The 22,174-nt window shown below is 48.7% G+C and overlaps 2 protein-coding genes across 9 annotated transcripts in view; one reads left to right on the top strand and one right to left on the bottom strand.

Annotated features, from left to right (window-relative positions):
• CSAD (cysteine sulfinic acid decarboxylase) overlaps positions 1 to 12,079 on the top strand; it is a 35,799-nt gene extending 23,720 nt beyond the window's left edge. For 5 of the 8 annotated variants that reach the window (XM_048490865.1, XM_048490861.1, XM_048490863.1 and 2 more), the window contains exons 10-15: positions 96 to 160; positions 7,979 to 8,060; positions 8,689 to 8,888; positions 9,057 to 9,108; positions 10,247 to 10,336; positions 11,684 to 12,079. In XM_048490865.1, coding sequence (XP_048346822.1) covers positions 96 to 160; positions 7,979 to 8,060; positions 8,689 to 8,888; positions 9,057 to 9,108; positions 10,247 to 10,336; positions 11,684 to 11,857 — 663 coding nt within the window. In that variant the 3' untranslated portion in view covers positions 11,858 to 12,079. The remainder of the gene's footprint in view (positions 1 to 95; positions 161 to 7,978; positions 8,061 to 8,688; positions 8,889 to 9,056; positions 9,109 to 10,246; positions 10,337 to 11,683) is intronic. The other 3 variants (XM_048490868.1, XM_048490869.1, XM_048490866.1) reach the window with 3 other exon arrangements.
• The window catches only part of LOC125429607, a 33,843-nt gene continuing 13,467 nt past the window's right edge, over positions 1,799 to 22,174 (bottom strand). The window contains exon 4 of the transcript XR_007244013.1: positions 1,799 to 1,861. The gene's annotated coding sequence lies outside the window, so the exon portion shown is untranslated. The remainder of the gene's footprint in view (positions 1,862 to 22,174) is intronic.

Genomic DNA, 22,174 nt, shown 5'->3' with positions numbered 1-22,174 from the left:
CTATTTTTCATGTGAGGATTTCTGGTGACACAGATGTCTCCTCTGCAGGCTTTAGACCCAATGGGCTGATATGCCTTTTTCCCCCCTCTCTGTAGGCTGCGTGGGGTGGCAGTGCCCTCCTGTCCCGGAAACACCGGCACCTACTGGATGGGATTAACAGGTAGTCAGTGTTCCTTGTCAGCAGTGAAATGCTGTTAGCACTGATGGCTTGGAGGGAAGCATGAATAGGCAGTCCAACTGTCTTGACATACATCTGAGGCCGGGGCCAGCCTAGGATCAACTGCTTTATGGGGTGTCAAACTCGCAGCCCTCCAGATGTTCATGATCTACAATTCCCATCAGTCCCTCCCAACATGGCTATACTGGCAAGGGCTGATGGGAATTGTAGTTCATTAACATCTGGAGGGCCGCGAGTTTGACACCTGCGAATGGAATCTTCTTGGTCCTTTATGTCACCTGATCCCTGCTGAGTTGGTAGATGCAATACCGCCCTCTGGCTACGTTTACTGGCAGTGCTGCAGCACCACAAGACAGTTTGCTTTGGGGAAGCTGCCAAGGCAGTGCAGAGAGTGAGAGATTGGGATTCTTCTAGCGGAGTCCCCACTCAACTCTGTAGTAAATTCAAGTACAGTTATCTGTTATACTGGGGATGGTAAGTATGTGTTGAACAACCACTGCCTCTTAATGTTGGCAGTGGTGAACTAGATGACCTATTTGAGTTGTTTATACCATTATAATGAATGTCAACAAACCCACGTTAGGCTAACCACTTGCCTGCCCACATCAGGCAAACTCCTGCCCTTGATCACCAGTGCTCAATTTGCTGAGCAGCAGGGGGGAAATATGGGGTGAGGGAACAGAAATACTCTAAGAATTTCCCCCAATGTCCATACTGTTCTACAAGCTGTTATATAACTTCCAGGTGATCACCTAGAAGTAGTGGCACAACATCCTTTCACCTTTCTCTTCCCAAGGTTCTGTTATCTAGAATTCCCTGGGATCCACTCTAATACAACCACATATTGACAATCTCAGCTGGAAGCCTGGAGATACGCAAGAGAATATCAACAGTTACCAAATTCATGAAATCGTAAACCTGTGGACAGGATTTGGTTTTTGTAATGTAATTACTGGACAGTTACTAGTCCTTGAGGAGGGTTATTGATGTTATTTCATGTACAGTGGAACCTCGGTTTTCGTTGGTAATCCGTCCAAAAAAAATCGATGAAAACCGAAACCGATGAAAACCAAGGCAAACTTTTCTATAGGAATCAATATAAATCCAATTAATCCGTTCTAGGCACTCCAAAAAACATACCCAAACCACATTTTTTGGGGAATAAACATAGCGTTTAATGCTGAAAACAGTAACAAACAATAACACTAAGACCAGCTTCAGAGCCAGTGGACCAAGGTCTCACCAGAAAGCTATCCCAAGAGGTCTGTTTCTGACGCCTCTTTAAGATTTGTCTGAAATGGGGCAAGACATTATCATTAAACAAGTTGCAGACACGGCCTGCAACAGCTTTGTCTGGGGTGATTTTTCTCCACAAACCCCTGCACCTTACTGCAGATCTGTAAGGAATTCCATAGAAGCAGAAATAAAAGGCTTTTGGGAGTAAAAGTCCATTTATTAAGACATCTTAGAAAGCTCAAGTACACGCAGTGGCAGGAATGGCACTTCCCGCCAGAAGCACAGGTTATAACACCATTCACCCCATCCCCCCTTCCTGCTTCCCATGGGAGCCAGTCTTCATCTCCAGCGCAAAGATAAAGAGTCTCGCCCGATGCATATGGCCCATCGCCCGGGCTGTGGAATGCACTCAAGGTTACTTCACCATCAACACCATTGAATCTTACACTCTGCCTCCCCTAAAGAAGACCCTTCCCCAGGTTTTATCTTGAGGAAGAAGTGATTGGAAAGCAGAAATAAGGGTGGGGGCTTCAATATTTTCGGAATAAACCCATTGATTATACCCAGAGGAATATCCCACCCAAGAGACTAAATATTGCAAGCGTTTGCGATTAAAGCGAGAAGTCCAGGATAAGCGTCAATTTAAGTAGTGCTTGTGGCCATCAATGGCAGTCGATTGGGGGCCTCTCCGGCGAATTAGTGCCAGGCATCGGGCGGGAGCCTCCTTGAGCAAGCTGGAATGGAGAGAGACAGGATGGATGTTACTTACTAAAGAGAGTTAAGGCAAATCTGGCGGGGCAGTGACATCATTAATCACTTTAGTAATCTGAAAAGGTCCCACAAATCTCTTGCCAAGTTTAGATATTTATGCGTCTCTGAGATTTTTGTAGATAAATACACCCAGGAGCCTACGCCCAGAGGAAAATCTGAGTGTTTATCCGCTTGCAGTTTTTTTGGGAGGAGTCCTTTGCTTGTTGTAAAGGCAGTCTGGACAGCTTCCATCCTAGAAGCTAGGGATATAGAAATCCATTGTTGAAATTCTGGGGGGTCCAAAGCTGCTCTTGAGGTAGTTGTAACAGCAGCGGGAAAGGAAGCGACCAGACACAATTTCAAAGGGGTTTTCTTGTACTACTATGAACGCATTGTTGTAAAGCGTGCTCCGCCATGAGTCTTCGCACCAATTGTCTTGGTGGTAGTTGGTGTAACGCGTAAATACTGCTCTAGGGTTCTGTTAGTTCTCTCCAAGTCACCGCCGTCACTTTGAAGGCATTGGTAAGAGGCTGACTGACCGGCGACCCCAACAACCCCAAAACTTTCCAGAACTTTAGAGATGAATTGGGGGCGGCGGTGGGAGACCACCGCTAACGAAGGCGGAATGGAGGCGGTAAACATGTTGAATAAACAGCGTGCAACTTAGGAGGCGAGGGATGGAAGCACATGGAATAAAATGGAAGCTTGAAATAAGTCTACCACCACCCATAAAACCGTGTTGCCATGACTTTGGGCAAATCTGTAATAAAATCCATGGAGATGATGACTTCCCAAGGAAGGCCACCGGGAGAGGTTTCAATAGTCCATGGGGCTTTCCCGGGATGGTTTTGGCTTCTGCACACCGAGCAGCCTTTAATGTATGCCTCAATGTCTTTGCGTGCGGCGCCACAGAACTGCGGCCGGGCTAGATGCAAGAGTTTTCCAAAAGCCAAAATGTCAGCGAGCGGGCATGCGTGGCAAGCTTCAGAACCTGCTGAGATGCATTACCAACATTCCCCTCCGTAAGCTCGATTCTCCAAGCGCCAATTGGGAGTCTCAGCCCGGCGCTGGAGGCTCGTGCAGCCGCCTCACTCCAGTTCCCGCAGGAAAGACGAGACTGGGAATGGGGGTGGAGGAGAAGTGGGCGTTTGAGGTCGGGTGACAGCCAACTAGCTGGGAGGGAAAGAACAGTCGTGGAATGTCTGCGTAAGGCAGCTCCACCCCCTCCCGAATGGCGTCAGCCAGTTTGTTGGTTCCTGGGGAAAAATGGACTGTAAAGAGAAGCGAGAAATCATTAGCAAGAAGTTGTTTTGGAACATCTTGGGGGGTGGGAAAAGAGCTGCCAGGTTTTATGATCGTCCAAACTTGAAAGGGGGGTGCCTTGGCCCCCCTCAGCCGAGTGAAAGCCAGAGTGGAAGTGCTACTTTGATGGCATGATCTCTTTGTCTCCCACAGTCCAGTTGAGTTCGGCACCAGAGAATTTTTAGACAAATAAGCACCGCGGAACCAGCCTACCATCTTTATTTTTTTCTGCAACAGGAGGGCTGCCCCAAGTGCTTTGTCGAGGCATCCACGTGAACCACAAGCGGAGATCTGGGTCAGGGTGCTTTAGGATAGGTTGGTGGTAGCGCCAGATTTTAATAGTTGAAGGCTGTTTGACATTCCTCAGACCAGGAAAGGGGCCCGGGCGGACAGTGGATCTTACCTGGTCGTAAGAGGTCTGTGAGAGGGAGAGAGTCAGTTCAGCGAATTGGGGTATGTAAAGTCGCGATAGAAATTAGCAAAACCAGAAGCGACTGGAGTTCTTTGCGGTTGGTGGGGGTGAGCCATTGGAGGACTCGCGTCAATTTTGCCAGGATCCATTTTTTTAAGCCCACGAGGCTGAGATCCAGTAACCCAAATAGTCAATGGTGGTCTGATGAAAACAGCATTTGGGCGGAAGTTTGGCAAAGAGAGTTGTCAAGCAAGCGTTTCAATACCTCTCGAACCAATATTTCGCTATTCCTATGGTTTTGTGAGTAAATTAAAGCGTCATCTAAGTATACAACAACTCCCACGTACAGCAAAAGATGGAGAACTCCGTTGATAAGGGCCATCGCTCGGGGGCCCCACTTAACCCGAATAGCATTATTAAATATTCAAACTGTCCAAACTTTGTGTTAAGCGCAGTCGGTGTTCCTTCAGCAATTCTGACTCTGTATTAAGCTTCTCATAAGTCCAATTTAGTAAAATCGTCCTTTGCCAGTGCATCTAAAAGGTCCTTGATCAAAAGGCAAAGGATATTTATTGGACAGGGAGACGCGTGAACCTCGATAATCTGTGCAAGCCGTAAAGACCCATCTTTTCTTTTGACAAACAAAGCGGGGAGCAGCGTGTGTGTGTTTTGGTAGCCCTCATTATGAACCAGCGAGCAAGGTTCTTGTCCAAGAAGGCAGTTCCTTCTCCTCATTGGGACTCATCACGGTGGAATTCTACCTTTGGGTAGTTGTGCCCCTGGTTGTATGACAATTTTACGATCCAGTGATGTCTCTGTGGGGTGGCAACTGACCGCATTCCTGCTCCTGAAAAAACTCTGTGGCTAGATCGTGATATGCAGGTGGGATGCCAATAGATCGGGAGCAATCACTGAGGAAGCCAGGGGAGGGTGTGTCAGGAAGGCGTTGGAGTTTCTCCCCAATTCATGTGTGTTCGCAGGAGGGTCAGTGATGAATTCTACAAGGATCCGTTCTTTCAAATGAACTTTGGTTCCATGTAACAATAACAAGGCATGCCCAAAACTATGGAGTGTTTGGCCACTGGCGTAAAATAAAACTAATTTTCTCCCAATGGTGGAGAGAACGGCTGTGTTTTGTACTGGGCGGTCCTTCGTTCGAGGGGCTGCCCGTCCATTTGAGTGAATAGTATGGGCTTAGCCAAGGGAATTAGGTCAGTTACCGCTCCTCTCTGCCACCTGGGGCGCGTGTTAAGCAGTGGGAGCAGCGGAATCTAAGGGCGAGGCTATAATGCGAGTGTGTTTAGCGGGGTTGGCCAGAAATGCTTGAACAGTAATGGGGCGCTGCAGCCTTCACTCACAGCGTCAGGAGTCCGGGCCCATGTCCATGGGGCGTGAAGGCAACCAGCTGCTTCCCCTCCTCTGGAGTGTAACCGGTAACCGCTTTTAGGCGAGCCTGTGGGGCCCTGACCTGCGTGGTGGTTTGGCAGGCGGAGTCGCGGCGGAGCTGGAAGCGGTTGGTTTTGTTTCTTGGGACCCAGTTGGCGGCTAGATGACCTGGCCCTCCGCGAAGTAAAGACACAATCCCAGTGCGGCGGCGGCGTTCAGAAGATGACCAGTTTCCGGTAAGGCGGCTAAGGCTTGACTTGAGTGGACACAGTAGTGGTTTTAGGCGTGGGCGGCCTCCTTGGCAATATTTAAGCAGGCATGCCGGGACCCACAACTGGATCCCGTCTGCAATAGTCACGAAGACCCGAATTAAAACACCGTTTCCGTAGCTTGCCCGTCCACAGCATCCGAGAAGTATTCGCATTTCATGCGTTCAGGCCCTCAGGAGAAGTCGAGCAACCGCCGCCTGAAATTCACGAAGACGCAAAATTCTGCAAGCGGGCGGTTGCCTTGCTGGATGGTTTGATGGTCGCGGATAGCTTCATTCGGCGCCTGGATCTTGGCAGCTCTTAAGGCTTGGAGGAATGCGGGCACTGTCGAGGAAGTCCTCATCCTGCAAATCAAAGAGTCCGCGAACCAGTAGGCTGCTGCCCCATCCAGGACTGAGCCCGATGTCCCGTATTTTCGGCAGCTCAGACCGGTATAAATCATCATAGTCTTCCAAGTGGGCATTGAATTGCAAAGTGCGTGGGAAGTTTGGAAGCGGTTACCATCAAGCGAGGCCGTATGAGGGGCCGATAGTGGCGTTCGGCTGAAACTCTTAAAGCCTGCTGAGGTGGTTCGCAGCGGGTTGAGCAGGTTGGGCGGCAGCTCTGTTGTCTGAGGAGGCCAGAATCGAGGCTGGCGGTGCAGCTGGCGTTTGGGTGTAGGACAGATGCGTGGCCCCTGGCACCGGCATGATCAGTAACAGCATAGACTCCGGCAGGGCTTCCTGGTCTGCTGCCTCCTTAGTTCCCTCTCCAATGCAGCCAGATCCCTCTCCTTAGAGTCAATGCATCCTGAAGATGGCATGCAAAGCAGCTTTTCGTTCAATTTAGCCAGTTAGGTCGTTTAAAGGGCTTCAGTGAGCTCACTTTCGTCGCCCAGGCCGCAGGCAGCTTCGGCGTTACCGTTGTAAATCCAGTCTGAATGTTCCAGGACTCATGGACTGACAGATTCTGAAATAATATGGATTGGGCGTCTTTGTACGGTCCAACTGAGCTGGACTTCTTTGCGTTGCTGACGATTACCTACGGGTTTCCGGCGCTCTTGCTGCAACTGTGCCGTTCCTCCTCCCATAGCTGGCGTTCGGTTCCATGCAGCTTGGGCATCTCGCGGTAAGCCCACTTCCTCATCAGTCCTCTCGATGGGAGAAGCCGTCGGCACAGGAATGCAGGCTTTCGCCGGACTCTTAAGATGCGTCTGGAAGCGAACATCGGAACACCGTAGCCGCCGGCAGCCACGGTGGCTCCCGAACACCTCAGGTGTGATGCGGCTGGCCGGTTAAAAGTCGATTAAGAGCCGATGCGGATACCTCTAATTCCAGGTTTAGTCGGTGTCCTTTGGGCCGGGCCCCAGTGCTGCAATACCCGCGATGGTTCCTTGAACATCACCAAAATCGAGAGTCAGAGCGTTCAATGGATTCCTGGGTTGCCGCATGAAGGTGGTCAAACCCGTCTCTCCTCCATGACGAGTTGCATCGGGGTTTTGTAATCCACCGCAGCGGGTAGAATCCGATCCACGGCTTCGATCCATGGGCAAGCGCCCAAGCGACTCATGGAAGTCCCCGCTGGTGGAAGTAGATCCGCCGTCCCTGGATTCCAGCGGAGTAAAGGAAGACTTCGTGCTAATCTGAGGGCGGAAAGAAACCACACCAGCGAGCCGTTCCCTGCCGGTTCCTCCAGATCCAGAAGGGGAAAGATTGAAGACCTCTTTGGGGGCTACCGCACCTTCCGCCAGTAACATTCAACCTCTCCCGCTCCATAAGACGAGATTCCACTGCGCAGGAATATAGATGAATTAGGATTCACCATGCCACAATGTCAAGAGATTCCATAGAAAGAGCGAAATAAAGGCTTTTGGAATTAAAAGTCCATTTATTAAGACATCTTAGAAAGCTCAAGTACGCGGTGGGAATGGCACTTCCATAGGCACAGGTTATAACACCATTCACCCCATCCCCCTTCCGCCTTCCCGTAAGAGACGGGTCAATAGCTAATCTCAGCGCCAAGATAAAGTCTCCGCCCGGTAAAATACGGCCCCGCCAGCCGAACGATGGAATGCACTCAAGGTTACTTCACCATCAACACCATTGAATCCTTTACAAGATCGATGAAAACTGAGGCAAATCGATGAAAACTGAGACAATTTTTTCACTGAAAAAATCGATGAAAACCGAAACCGATGAAAACCGAAGGCAATGAAAACCGAGGTTCCACTGTATTGGTAAAAAAAAAAAAAGGCAGGGAACTAAAGTTATCTGCACACATTTGGAATAATCAGCCTTCTAGCGAAGCCCTTTTTACTCAGAATAGTAGTCTTTTCTTTGTCCTACCTCATCCTCATCCTTCCATTATGCTGCTTTTTCATGCACTTTAAGACACCAGCGTGGCTCTTTATTTCTGTAAATAAGTACTGGATGTCGTCTTCTGTTTTGTTTCTTTTTTCTCATTCAGGGCTGACTCTGTGGCTTGGAACCCGCATAAGATGCTCATGACTGGGCTGCAGTGTTCTGCCCTCCTGCTCAAAGACAGCTCTGTAAGTGTTCCGTGTTTCACAGGAAGTCAGCCTGAGCTTGCTTGTGAATGTTTTGGACTGTCCCTGTCTGTATCCTGCACTTTGCCAGAGGTGAAAGGCCATCTTCTTCAACCTCAGCATCAAAGTAAAGATTAGGACTTTAACGGGGCAGTCTTTCAATGGGTTTAGAAGGGTATAGCTGCATAGGATTGTGCTGTGTGTGTTGTGTGTGTCTGTGAATATGTCAGTTCTGTGCTGCAACCGTAACTCAAACACAGTTCTAATTAAAAAAAGGTGAGTTTTGCAAGTTTTGTTATATATGCAGCTGAAGCAGTTTGGCATTGTTAGTTCTGCTTTCCTTCCTTATCATTGAGGAAGCGATATGTGAGTCACTGAAGCCCCGCTCTCTGAAGGGAAATCCTGTCTGGCTGCAAGTATTGTATACCTACTTTCAAGACCTAGAATCTTAAAAAGGTGAAGATTCAAAAGATGTTGAATTCTGTGCCAAAGACCAACTTTTTCACAGCTGTGGAATTGCTGTCCTTCAGTCAAACGCTCACTGGTTGATTCAGAGCGGATTTTTGCTTTGCAAATTGACATGGTCCAATTTCCATCTGTCTTAACCCTCTCCCCTCTTTCTTTCTGGCAGGGGCTGCTGCAGAGGTGCCACTGCGCCAAAGCTACCTACCTCTTCCAGACTGACAAGTTCTATGACATGTCTTATGACCGGGGGGACAAAACCATCCAGTGTGGAAGGAAAGTCGACTGCCTCAAGCTGTGGTTGATGTGGAAAGCAAATGGCACCAGGGGCTTGGAGCAGAGAGTGGATAGGGCTTTTGCCTATACTAGGTGTGCATTTGGGGGCTTGAGGGAATGGGAGAAGGTCTCACATCCCAACTAATCCTTACCAAAAGCTTAGTCGATGGAGTCAACATCTCCATTGGTTTCAATACTGATGGGTAGAAGGTGTGGTAGCTCAACCCAATTCCCTGGCATTCTGTTCCTTTTCTTTTCTAGATATCTGGCTGATGAGATTAAGAAGAGAGAAGGTTTTCAACTGGTGCAAGAGGTAAACTGTAGGTGAACTGCAGAGCTTGACACTGCTTAGTCTTGGAATCTGTAGTCAGTAATCAAGCATGTAAATGGCAATAAAAGGCTACCATTAAATGTGACCAGAGTACAGAGTTCTTTGATCACTGAACAACCAAGACTGCCTTTTCACTTATATGAAGAAATTGCCCTACATTGAATCAGATTATTAGTCCATCAGAACCAGTACACAGACTGGTGGCAGTTCTCAAGAATCTCAGGCAGAGGCCTTTCACATTTCCTACTATCAGATCCGTCACTGGAGATTATGCAGATTTCTGGCGATGGGTTTACTACTGAGCCATGGCCCTTCCCCATTGTAGCCAAGGACTGCATATGTGAGATTGCAGCTATTCTCCAAGTCAAGGTCTTCTTCAGTACTGGTATCCAATATCATTTTCACTGGAAGTGTCCGGAACCACACCTGGCCAAGAGCCCCTTTCCCCCCTGAGCAAAGCACATAATCTACCTGAGTATGGGTTCTTTCAGATGTGGGATCCAGCAGTGATTCTTCCAGACTGACAGGAGGAGCTTCCAGTGTGGTCTAGTGGTTAAGAGCAGGTGGACTCTAATCTGGAGAACCAGGTTTGATTCCTCTCTTTTCCATGTAAGCGTCAGACTCTTACCTGGTGAACTAGATTTGCTTCCCTACTCCTACATTCCTGCTGGGTAATCTTGGGCTAGTCACAGTTTTTCAGGACTCTCTCAGCCCCACCTACCTCATGAGGTGTCTCTTGTGGGGAGAGACAGGAAAAAAGTTTGTAAGCCCCTTTGAGTCTCCTTACAGGAGAGAAAGGGGGGTGAGGTATAAATCCAATCTCTTTTTCTTCAGATTTGAGCCCTAGTCTCTTTCACTTTACCTTTTAGAAATTAATTGGGGTTTTTTTTTGGGGGGGGGGGGATGATTTTCCCCAACGTACTTGCTTTCCCCCAAGTTATTATCAGTTACTTTCCAGATGGGACTTGGTGAATTTCAAACATACACAAAGTAGATTTTGTGGGTTTGTTCACATGCAGTTGACATAAGTTCCAAATCACTCGGTATCGTGTCTGGGGAAGAATCCTTATCTAGAATGCTTTCTTTAGGATGATTCCTTCCTATTTTTTTCCTTGTCTAGCCAGAGTTTATCAACCTATGTTTTTGGTTTGTGCCTCCCAGCCTGCGGGGTAAGGAGGGATCCACTGATTACAGTCTCAGATTGGGGAAGGTGAGTGCAGAACTATGGGACAGGTAAAAGATTCACGGGCTTCTGACCTGTTTCCATAATGTGAAACTAAAGAGGTCCCCAATACACACGTGCTGTCCTTCAATACTATCAGAATAAAAAAGGGTTTTTTTCCCCCAATTACAGTCTTGTTTCAGCTTCTTCCTTTCCTCTGCTGCAGCTCCAGACAGCATGTTGACAATGTTAGAGTTACAGCACAACAGAAACTCCCTACATAAAAGTTCAATGAAGGATTTTTGTGTGCTTATGGTCTGTTGGGACTGTGCAGAGAAATGCTAAGCAAACTTGCATTCATTGGATTTAAGAGAGGGTAGTTCTGTTGTGGTTTGTGCTGCTGAGCACCAGCCTCTAGTTCTAGATGTGGAAGGACTGGGTTCCTTTTTGATGATGGTTGAGCGGGAAATGTAGCAGGCAGAGTGCCTTGCTGGGTTGACCATGCAAAGCCAGAAGGTCAGAACTCTGGTTCCTATATCAGGCCTGAGCAATCCATTGGCTAAATACTACTTGGCAGTAGCAGAGTCTGGGGCTGCATATTCCTAAACTCTTGGGAACAACTAATGAGAGACGTAAATGGTAGCTATTCTTCAAGGTCTCAAGCAAGTATCTTTCTCAGACCCTGTTATGAGGTCTTCATAACCCAAGATTTCAACCCACAAATGACAAGGAACTTGAGACCCTTCCAGAAATGAATCCTGTGTAGTCTAACCCATATAGAACCTCTTTAATATTTTTTGTGCAATTCTTTCTTTCTCTACATTGACCATCCTGTATCATGCCCTTGCATTGGGCATCCTGCGCCATGCACTGCACTGGTTGAAAAAATGTAAATGCTAAAGCTTGCCCATTAAGACATGGAACAGTAGACTGATGAAAGGGTTCTCGTGTTCAGGTCCTGGTTAAGGTTGTCCATCCCTTCGATGGGGGTGACCTATCCCCAGCCACCATTTCCTGCTTCCTCTCAGAGCAGTGGCGGGAGAAAAATAACATAAAAGATGACAATCAAACTATGATGTGACGTCACTTCCAGGGAAAGCTTGGTAGTGATGCCCCTCCTATCTAGGAATTACTAGAAACTCTATGGTTTTACCTCATAGGGAGATGTGACATCATTTCTGGAGGGGTTTTTTTTGGACATGTCATCATGCCTGGTCACCCTTGATCTCCTTCAGGTTGCCCAGCTGACCCTGCCAATCCTGGTAATCTTTGCAGTGAGGATTATTCATTTTTGGTGATAACCTGGAGATCCTTTGAAGGAAATTGGAATACTTGTTTTTGTAACACCCCAATTCAATCTGCTCTAAGATAGACTTTCTGCTTTGCCTGGTTTAGGTGGCTCCTACTATTAAAGAACGGATGATGAAGAAAGGCTCCATGATGGTGAGCTACCAGCCGCATGGCAGCAGTGTCAACTTTTTCCGTCAGGTGGTCACCAACCCGGCAGTCACCAGAGCAGACTTGGACTTCTTCCTGGATGAGATTGAAAGGCTTGGCAAAGACCTGTAGCCACAGCGCCCTGCCTCTTTCTGTTTTCCCCCTCAGCCTGCTTGTAGAAATTTCTAGAATGATGATGGGATGGTGTCACATGCTTGGGGAGATGTCATTCTTTTCCCTCTCTGATGTCTCTTTAAAAACCTTGCAAAAATTAGGAGAAAGTTGCAGCTCGCTATTGCTGAACTCTTCCCTAGACTTTTCCTAGTCGTGTTCAAATAAAACCTGTTGTTCTTCCAAGGTTGTCTAGAATATCTTTTCCTAGGCCTTCCCTCCTCTGAAGGAGGAATGTCACAAGGGGGCCAGCTGTTGCACAAAGCTACTGCAGGTAGTGGTGGAGCTGTAAGATCCCCAATTTCACCATGTGAGAGTCATTGTCCATTGGTCTCCTTAGATCAGTTTTGCTGCCCCCTCCCACTTTGTAAATCATTCTTATGAACAGCCCAGTTCAGTTGTGGGGATGACAATTGCAACAGAATTAAAAGAAATGGACATGATCTTTCAATGATGAACGGAATGTCAGATCTGCTGTACAAAAATAGATTTTCTCGCATGGCTTTAATGAAGCTGGTCCTTTATGTACTTGCTGTACAGTACTTTTATAGGTCCCTAGAACTGTTCTAAGTTCCATATGATATAAATACATGTCTTAGTCCCTGCCTGGGGGATTCATTATGTAACAGCACAGTCCTGAACTCTACACCACAGCACTGAAATCAAACCAAGAGTCCCAGGACCAGCATCCTAGCTCAGCCCGTTTTAGTACTCAGATCCAGTCAGCATCTTGTGTGAGTGCACCAAAAATGTAATGCTTGCAATGTTACACTGAGGCATAACTATGCTGCACCAGGAAGTTTGGGTAAGATTCAATATGAAGGCTAAGGGCCTTCTAGCATCTTGCTGAAAGTCTGCATTGGGGGGGGGGGGGGGTGGGGGGGGGGGGGGGTGGGGGGGGGGGGGGGTGGGGGGGGGGGGGGGTGGGGGGGGGGGGGGGTGGGGGGGGGGGGGGGTGGACCCCAGGCCGCCGTTCGCACAGGCGGCGCTGCTGAAACGCAGCAGCACCGACCTGGCTGCCCTTCCCCTCCCTCAGGGCGGCGTCAGGCCGCCCTAAAAAACAACCCTTTAAAGGGTTGTTTTTGAGGGGACAGCGTCTTCCCGGTGGTGCGGTGCGAACAGCACCGCCGGGAACACGCTGTTTCCCCTTCCCTCTCCCACTTACCTCTCGCTGTCGTCGTCCTGCTGGCCTCCTAAGTCCCTCCCTCGCTGTCCTCCGACCCCTGGAGGTCGGAGGGCAGCGTGGGCGGGGCTTAGGAGGCCAGCAGGACGACGACAGGGACGAGGTAAGTGGGAGAGGGAAGGGGGAAGAGGCGGCTCCGTGCGGAGCCGCCTCTCCTGCGGCGGCCTCTGCTGGGCCCGCTCGCACGCTTGCGTGCGAACGGGCCTCCACCCCCACGCCGGCAGAATTCTTGCCGGCGTGGGGGCGCATAGAGGCCATGCGGAAACAGCTTTAGTTAGGTTTTTAGCCTTTAAGGGATTTTCATCTGCCTTGCTATACAGCTACATGATTGTAGAACTCATTAACTAAGCGACATCTGGAAAATAACGAGTGAAACAACAGAGGAAGACAGCGGTATGAGGTACCTGATTCCTCCGTGTTCCTTAACACCTTGTGCTTCGTGTCTCTCGCCTCCTAGTTGGATTGCCTTTTGCGTGGCCTTGAGTTCCATCTTGGCTCCTTCTGCAGCACTGGGGGGCCTCACATTTGCAAACTGGGGGTTTCAGAATTGGGGTGGAGGACAACGGTCCTGTCCCTGCAACCCCCGGTGGGGCCCCGGAGGCTTCTGGCAGGACCTTTGGCGAGGCGCCTCTACAATCCATAATAGAGGCAACGACAACAACGACGAGGCGTCCTTCCCGGAGACTGAGACTACAGCTCTGGTAGTATTAACAGCCTGGGATTTCTGCTGCTCCTTTGGGTCCTGGCGAGCCGGTAGTGAGAGGACTGTGCAGCCCGTGGCCTCGGAGTGCAGCAGAAGGAACAGACCAGCACAAGGCACAGCGGGGAGAACAGGCTGGTACAACAGAAATATCAGCGGCTCTTCTGGGGCTCGGCGTGCCAGCAGTGAGAGGGCCGTGTGGGCTGCGGCTCCGAAGAGCAGCGGGGGGAATAGACAAACTATTTTGAACTCGACTGGGTTAGCTGGTGGCAGAAGTCCCCAGTTGCTGCATCGCCTCGCCTGGAGCTGTTTTATTGACCTTACAGGACTGAATCCTCGCAAGTGGCTTATCGGGTGGTGGGAGCCCCGCATTTTGCCACTTTGTCCACCAGAGGGCGCAGGGGACTGGTATCAGAAATTCCCTATTGTTAGCTACCAACGCCCTCTGCTGGCTCCAGTCTTGGTTGCATCCTGCAGTTTCCGCTGTCTATTTAGGAGCTGGAGGCAGGTGCCTGCATGTAGTTACTTCTATGGCAGCCCGCTAGTGAGAGTACTGGGCTGCTATATTTAAGAGAAATGTAGATCTTGCTCTTCCATCCACTTCTGTTATTGTTATAATTAGAAGGCTAATGTTGGGATAGTTGTTTAGTATTTATGGAATTAGTGGGTAGCTAGGTTAGTTAGTCTGATTAGGTGGAGTGTCCAGCCTATTTATTGTATTAAGTTGATTGATGTTGTTAGTAGTAAGTCTGGACTCACCTTAAAGATTTAGTTATTTATTTAGTAGGCCATTAGATAAACAGAGAGCGTGGAAATATGGGGGCGCCATTGGGGCTAGGGATCCCAGTTTTAATGGGACGGGGCAAGTATAGCGGTAGGCGGTGGCCCTATGAGAGAAGACGGACGAGATATGGGTATGCTCGTTCGTCTTCTGACCTCCGACCTATCCCAAGACACGAAGGTAGCTGGGGTCAGGGACACCCCCGCTTCGTCTCTGGTGCTAATCAACGGCAGGTCCATTAACAACAAAACAACAGTGCTTCGCGATTTCCTAGGGAGTCAGCGACTGGACCTGGCTTGCATCACCGAAACCTGGGTGTGTGAAGGAGAGTATTGTAGTCGCTTTAATGAGGTCTCACCACCAGCCTTCGCGTGTCTCCACCAGTCAATGCAACACAGGGTCAAAGGTGGGCGGCGGCGTGGCACTGTTCATCCGTGCGATTCCATTCCCTCTTTAGGGCTGGTCCCGGTCCCGGAGATTACAGGCATGGAGTGTGTCGGCCTAGAGTGGTTGGTTCCAGAGAGGTTGGCCGCCCTCTTGGTGTGTACCGGGTCGCCCAGCTTAATCGGGGACGGGTCTGCCGCGGCTGCTGGAGGTGGTGGGTCGACTGGGTGTTGGAGAGGTTCCCCAGACTTATTGTCTCTTGGGGATTTCAACGCCCATGTCGACACCACCCTTTGTATGGTGGCTGCGGACCTAGTGTCATCCATGGCGACGCTGGGCCTCTCCTTAATAAATTCTGGCCCCACTCATGAGGTTGGTCACATCGCTTTTGACCTGGTCTTCTTGTCGGGAATCAATATGGTCGTATCCTCTATTGGATAGGAGTGCCATGGTCCCACCATTATGCCCTGAAGGTCCGGGATGGACTTGTCATGCCTCCCCTGTCTAGGCGCTCGACTGATTTATGTCCGCTGGAGACTTATGGATCCACTTGGCTTCTTGAATGCTCTATGGGACCCTGTCCACTGGCACGCTTGATGAGCAAGTGGAAGACTGGAATGCCCGGCTTTCCGATGCCATCGGTGTCGTTGCCCCTTGGCGTTCTTCTTCTGGCGCCTGCTCTCGGCTAGCTCTGCGGTATACCGGAGAGCTACGCCATATGGAAACGGGAGCTCAGACGGTTGTAGAGCCAGTGTGGAAGAAATCTCGTGAAGGAGCTGAATGCTTAACATCTTATAGGATGTTTATGAAAGCCTATCAGATGGCGCATCGGCGAGGCTGTAAGAGAGCTTTCTTCTCCTCTTCTCTCGCATCTGCTAGCTCTCGCCCGGCGTTTGGTTCAGTCCTTGACCTCATTATCTAGAGGTTCTACAAATTCTCAATTGGCGATCAGCTGTGAGGCATTTATGAGCTTTTTTGCAGATAAAGTCGCATCGCTCTGCCAAGACCTTCCAGCCACGTTGACTATAATTAGCGAACTAGAGGCTCCCTTGCCGTCTTCTGGCCCTTGTTTGGCCCAGTTTTCCCTGCTCTCCGAAGCCCATGTTGACAGGGTTCTGGCTGCTGTTAGACCTACTACCTGTCCTCTGGATCTGTGCCCCTCCTGGCTTATTAAAGCTTGCCAGGGGGAGCTACGACCCCACCTGTTGAAAATCATCAATGGCTCCCTTGAGCAAGGAGTCTTTCCGGGTGGGTTGAAGGAGGCAGTGGTCCCGCTTCCACTCTTGAAAAAAGACCATCGCTAGATCCAGTAGATCCGGCCACTTACCGGTCTGCTTCAAATCTTTCGTTGCTTGGGGAAGGTAATTGAGAGAGTGGTGTTGGAGCAGCTTCAGGGCTTTCTGGAGGACACACAGGCTTTCGATCCCTTCCAGTCCGGCTTCCGTGCTGGAAAAGTGTATTTCGGAGACTGTCCTCGCCGCCTTTCACAGATATTTTCCGCATGCCATCCTGTCCGAGGCGGATGACCGCTGGTGGCTATTGGATCTATCAAGAAGGCTTGGATATGGTCGCATCACGCACCTTTTGGCTCCATCAGCTTGGCCGCCTTCCGCGGTGCGGGGCACTTGTCCTTCAGCGGATTGTCTCGCTTCTCCGGGACCGGAGTCAGCAAGTGTGGTGCGGGGATCAAGCCTCCCCAGAAGTGCCTGCTTCATTATGTGTGGTGCCTCAGGGAGCGCCTGTTGTCCCCGGGCTGTTGTTTAACATGTACATGCGACCCCTTTGCTCAGTTGGTGCGGAGCTTTGGGCCGGATCTGTCACCACAGCACGCTGATGACACTCAGCTCATTCTGCTGATGGGGGGGGGCAGTCATCTTCCCAGCAGCTCTACAGCACTGTTGGGAGGCGGTTGCTGGATGGTTACAACAGAGCAGGTTAAAGATCCGAATCCATCAAAGACGGAGATCCTCTGGTTGGGCCGCAGGGGGGAGGTGGGGGATTTCCAAACCACCGGAGTGGGAGGAGGTGTTATTGGCTGCACCGGCCTCCTCCGTTCGCAGCCTGGGGGTCCACCTGGATTTGTCTCTTTCAATGGAGACCCAGGTGGCCCATATAACCAGGGTTGCATTTTTCCATCTTCGACAGGCCCGGCGGTTGGCCCCTTTCCTCTCCCAGGCGGATCTTGCCACTGTGATCCATGCAACGGTCACCTCTAGGTTAGACTATCGTAACTCGCTCTATGCGGGCCTCCCCTTCACGTCCTGCTTCGGAAGCTGAAGCTGGTCCAGCATGCGAGGGCGCTATGGTTCTCACAGGTGGTGCCTTTAGAGAACATATCCAACCTGTGCTGTGCCACTCTGCACTGGCTTCCAGTTGAGTTCCGAATCATTCATAAGGTATGGGTGCTTAATTCTTAAGGCCTTACGCTGCCTGGGACCTTCTGCACCTTCTCGGAACTGTCTTACCTCTATATGTTCCTACACGGGCTCTCTACTGCCTGCTAGGAGGCCAATTTACTGGTGGTCCCTGGCCCCTCGAGCGATGCGGTTGGTTTTCTGTTCGGGCCAGGGCTTTTACAGCCCTGGCCCTTGCCTGGTGGAACATGCTACCACCAACTATCCGGGCCCTGCGGGATCTTGGAGAGTTCCGCAGGGCCTGTAAGACTGAACTGTTCCACCAGGAGTTTGGAGGGGCCGGCCGCTGATGCCCCCTCCCCTTTCCCCCTCCTTTTCTTTACATTCTGGGTTCTCCGCTTCTCTGTTTTATTTTCCAGGGTGGATCTATGAAGTTCTGTTTTTATGATTGGATGCCAATATAATATTATTGATTGTTTTAATGGGGGTTTTATTGTAACTATTGTTTTATTGTGTTGTTCACCGCCCAGAGCCCTTCGGGGGAGGGGCGGTATATAAAACCAATTATAAATAAATAAATAAATAAATTGATTTATGGTCCTCAACCAGCAGACAGAAGCAACATGCTAAATTAGCTGTACACACAAACAGCAGGCATATTAAACAATTAGAAACATAAAAATACCAAAAACGTTAAGATACTTAAAAACAAAGCTTCAACAAACCTCTTTAGTAAGTTGCGAACTGCGAGCATAATATACTAACAAGCAAAACTTTGCAACTTGGCTTGAGATTTGGGAGTTCTCATCAGAGGGAAGGCAGTCAAGCCTTGCTTTCTCTGATTGGCCTGGGAACTTTTCTACAATTGGACCAATAAGCTTAGACCAGGCTTCATTAAAATGTATACAACAGAAAAAAATGTTGGAGAATCTCCTCGTAGAGATTACTCAGCTTTCACAACTAGCAGAGTGCGCAGAGGCTGAGCACAGCACACCATATCCTGAACATTCGTGTGAGCTATGGCACCCCCCCCCAAAAAAGGAGTCATTTGTAGTTTCTAATCTAATAAAAAGAGTATTTATTAGTGAACTCCATTCTGGATAGAAAGGTAGATAGATAGGTTCACTATTCTAATCTAGCTGGATGACAATGGATGCAGTCAGCATCCATCCTCTCTACGCACATGGTGCTGCGGAAGGTTTGAGATCAAGAAGAAGAAGAGAGAAAGGTGAACCGGAAGGAAGAAGAGTTTGGATTTATATCCCCCGCTTTCTCTCCTGCAGGAGACTCAAACGGGCTTACAATCTCCTTGCCCTTCCACACTCACAACAAACACCCTGTGAGGTGGGTGGGGATGAGAGAGCTCAGAAGAACTGTGACTAGCCCAAGGTCACCCAGTTGGCATGTGTGGGAGTGCACAGGCTAATCTGAATTCCCCAGATAAGCCTCCACAGCTCAAGCGGCAGAGTGGGGAATCAAACCCGGTTCCTCCAGATTAGAATACACTTGCTCTTAACCACTACGCCACTGCTTCTCCCTGAGAATATCAGTCTAACATCAAAGGGATAGTGCCAGCATGATAAGAGTAAAGGTGACAATCCCTAGGTCCCTATCTAGCATCTGGCTTACTAGTAAAATACCCTCTGTGGGTGAGGCAGGAAACCGCGTAAAGTCCTTCTCTTCCAACAAAAAACACGTATTCAATTATCTCCACTTCCTGGGTAAAGGTTATGAAATACAAACTAGATAGAGCTGCGTGGCTCCTCTTACTTGAGATGGTAACAGAGGCTTATCCTGGCCTTACAGCAAGAGTACCAGACTACCAGTATAGGATTTAAAATACAAGTGGTCACAGCATTACTCAAATGCTCCACATATTCTGACTAAAGGGGTGCCGTGCCTCCCTTTTAATGTGTCAGAAGGCTGTACACGTGTGCTCAGGATAAATATTATTGGGACTGTCTTGCATTGTGTACATTATGTACAGATCTAATATTTGACCTAACACCCAATAAGGTTGAGCAGACTCTTAGAAATAACTGCATGGGTTAAAGAGGAAGAATACTAACAAAGGGAATTAGCAAATTAAACACAGCTCAAAATTTTTGCACACGTTCTAAATAAATGTTCCACAGATCCTTACCTAAGCAAATGTCACTGCTGTAAAACATACGGGGAGGGGGAAGAAATTAGGTGTCAAATGGACCTTGTCAAAGGAGAGGTAGGGTCAAGACTAACTACCAAAGGTCCCCCCACAACTTATTGCCGTCCAGTCACAGCAGACTTATGGCGGCCCAGTTGGGTTTTCAAGACAAGAAATTAACAGAGGTGGGTTGCCATGGTCTCCCTCTGTATCACAACCCTGGAGGTCTCTCATCCAAATACTTGCCAGGGTTGATCCTGCTTAGCTTCTGAGATCTGATGAGATTAGGCTAAACTGGGCCAAGCGGGTCTGGAAGGAGCCCATTGGTTCCATGAAAATCTTCTCCTGCCATTCCCTTCACATACTGGCTATGCCAGCATCCAACCTGCCCTCTCTTGATTTTTGTTTCCCCAACCACCGTATTTGGTTCAACAACAAGCCCCATTTGGTTCTGAAGCCTGCTAAGGGCAAAATGCATAAGGTAAAGTTTCTGTCAGAGAAGCAATGTGGTTTAGTGTTTAAGAGCAGCAAGACTTTAATCTGGAGAACTGGGTTTGATTCCCCACCCCACTCTTCCACCCGAAGCCTGCTGGGTGACTTTGGGCCAGTCACAGCTGAGAGAATTTGAAAAGAACTGAGACTGGCCCAAGGTCACCCAGCAGGCTTCGTGTGGAAGAGCGAGGCAGGCAATGACAAACCACCTGTGAATGCCTCTTGCCTTAAAAACCCCAAGGGGTCACAAGAACAACAACACGGTGTGTGTCGGTAAAGACCAGGAGGACAATGCAATGTGACACACACTAGGCTCTGGCAACTCAATATTTATAAACATGTAAATAAAACAATCAATCTATAAAGTCACTTTATGTTATGCAAAAGCACTTATAAGGCATTAATATGCAATAGTAATAAGAAATACACAATCAAATAATGCCAATAACAGCTTGAATTGTTAGCGTAACATAAAGTGACTCCGTCCCTGGAGTATAGTGGCCAGAAGAAACCAATTGATTCACATAAGTTCATTCATAAATGAGTTCATTCATAAGTTCAATAATGATAAATGGTATGCATTCCAGAGCAGAAAGGCTCTTGCTCAGACGATCTTCCAAACGTAATCAGTTTCTATCAAATAAAAGGAAATAATAATAATAATCACCACAAGTTGGCTGTGACTTGACAGCACAAGTACAGAGATCATACTCTCCTTGTTCACCTGAAAAGAATCCAATAGTACAAAGACTGTGTCACCTCAGCTTATGGGTTCAGTGGGGTGGAACTTGGAAGGAGTTTGCAGCAACTAAAATTTTTTACAAAATTATTGACATTTAACATAACAATTCAAGGTCCTGTTTAAGTTTCATTTCACGTCCCTCTAATTACAGTCCGATAAATGCTCAGTCCGCTTCTTCCTGCAAGTGGGTGGCTCATGAAGACTCCAGGAGCTTGGTGTACTGGATTTGAGATGAGGAAGGTCCCCAAAAGAACTCTCACCCGTTACACACACAAAGCCCTGAAATAATGCATTCTAACATTTACAATATAGCAAAAACAAACATCTCCCTCCCCACTAGTTTCCAAGAACATTGCAATTACCTCATGTTGGTTATCTCTCTGAGGAGAGACACTTGGCAATACAACCAGAGTGCACGGAGGCATAAGCACAGGGAAGCATCCCCAAACATGCATGTATGCATAGGCACAAAGAAAAGATGAAGTAATTGTGGCGGAACAGGCTTGCTTTGCCTGGCAGGCCCTATTCTGCTCCCTAGACTCTCCCAGATTTGCCAACTTTTCCTGGGGAGGGCTAGCTTTCTCTCTGGGTTAACCGCTGCCACCACCTGACCGTTTGAGGAACTGTCAGGATTCCCCAACTCCCTTTCCAACTGTGAGACCTAGCCTCAGTTTCCTTTGGTTCCCCTCTCCTGGGCTCCACAGGGCAGATTGGTGGTCCCGGAAGAAAAGCTGCTTGCCAGCTGCCAGCCTTCTTCCCCTCTCCTATTTAGATAGCATATCCAAGACAGTGGGGCATTCGTGGTACAGAAAACAGTTCTTCACATCTAAGGTTTAAAAGTATTTATTAAAAATAAAATGGTTACAAGTATATTTTAGCACTGCACCAGATTGAGCAAGGGTTTCCAAAACAAAGGAGATATAAACACAAATCCTCTGTCCCTCTCCCTAAACATGCCCTAGCAGTTGTTGAAAATAGAGTAGGCCCTTAAAGCTTAGAAGGTTGCAATTCTCAAAGAGTTCTCATTACCTGGCAGACTGAGTGAGCTCCCTGGATGAGCACATGGTTCAAAAATGACTGCTTTCTGCACAGCCCCGGCAAGAGGTCTGCTCCCTTCAGTGACCCAGCAGAAAGAAAAGAGACCTCACCCCTCTCTTCCCAGACCCCACCCTCTTTTGACCTGGTCAGGCTAGGTCAAGAGATCTCCCCCCCCCCCCTAGGTCAGGTAGCTCTTCCTGATGTTCCTCTGGAATTTCTAAGTCCTCCAAATCTATGATACCTGCTTGGAGAAGGAGAGGAGAAAAAGGGGAGGGGGAAGGAGCCATTTCTCCACAGAGTCGTTCTTAGTTTCTAATGTAATAAGAGTATTTATTAGTGAATTTCATTAGGGATAGAAAAGTGGAGAGGTAGGTCCTCCATTCTAATCTATCTGGCTAATTGGGATGGATGAAGTCAGCATTCCATCTGCACACATGGGGCAGAGTGGAGTGCAAGGGAAA

The sequence above is a fragment of the Sphaerodactylus townsendi genome, linkage group LG03 (assembly GCF_021028975.2).
Source record: "Sphaerodactylus townsendi isolate TG3544 linkage group LG03, MPM_Stown_v2.3, whole genome shotgun sequence".
NCBI lineage: Eukaryota > Metazoa > Chordata > Lepidosauria > Squamata > Sphaerodactylidae > Sphaerodactylus > Sphaerodactylus townsendi.
Note: the sequence above shows the minus strand (reverse complement) of the source record. Positions and strands in the feature narration are given on the sequence as shown.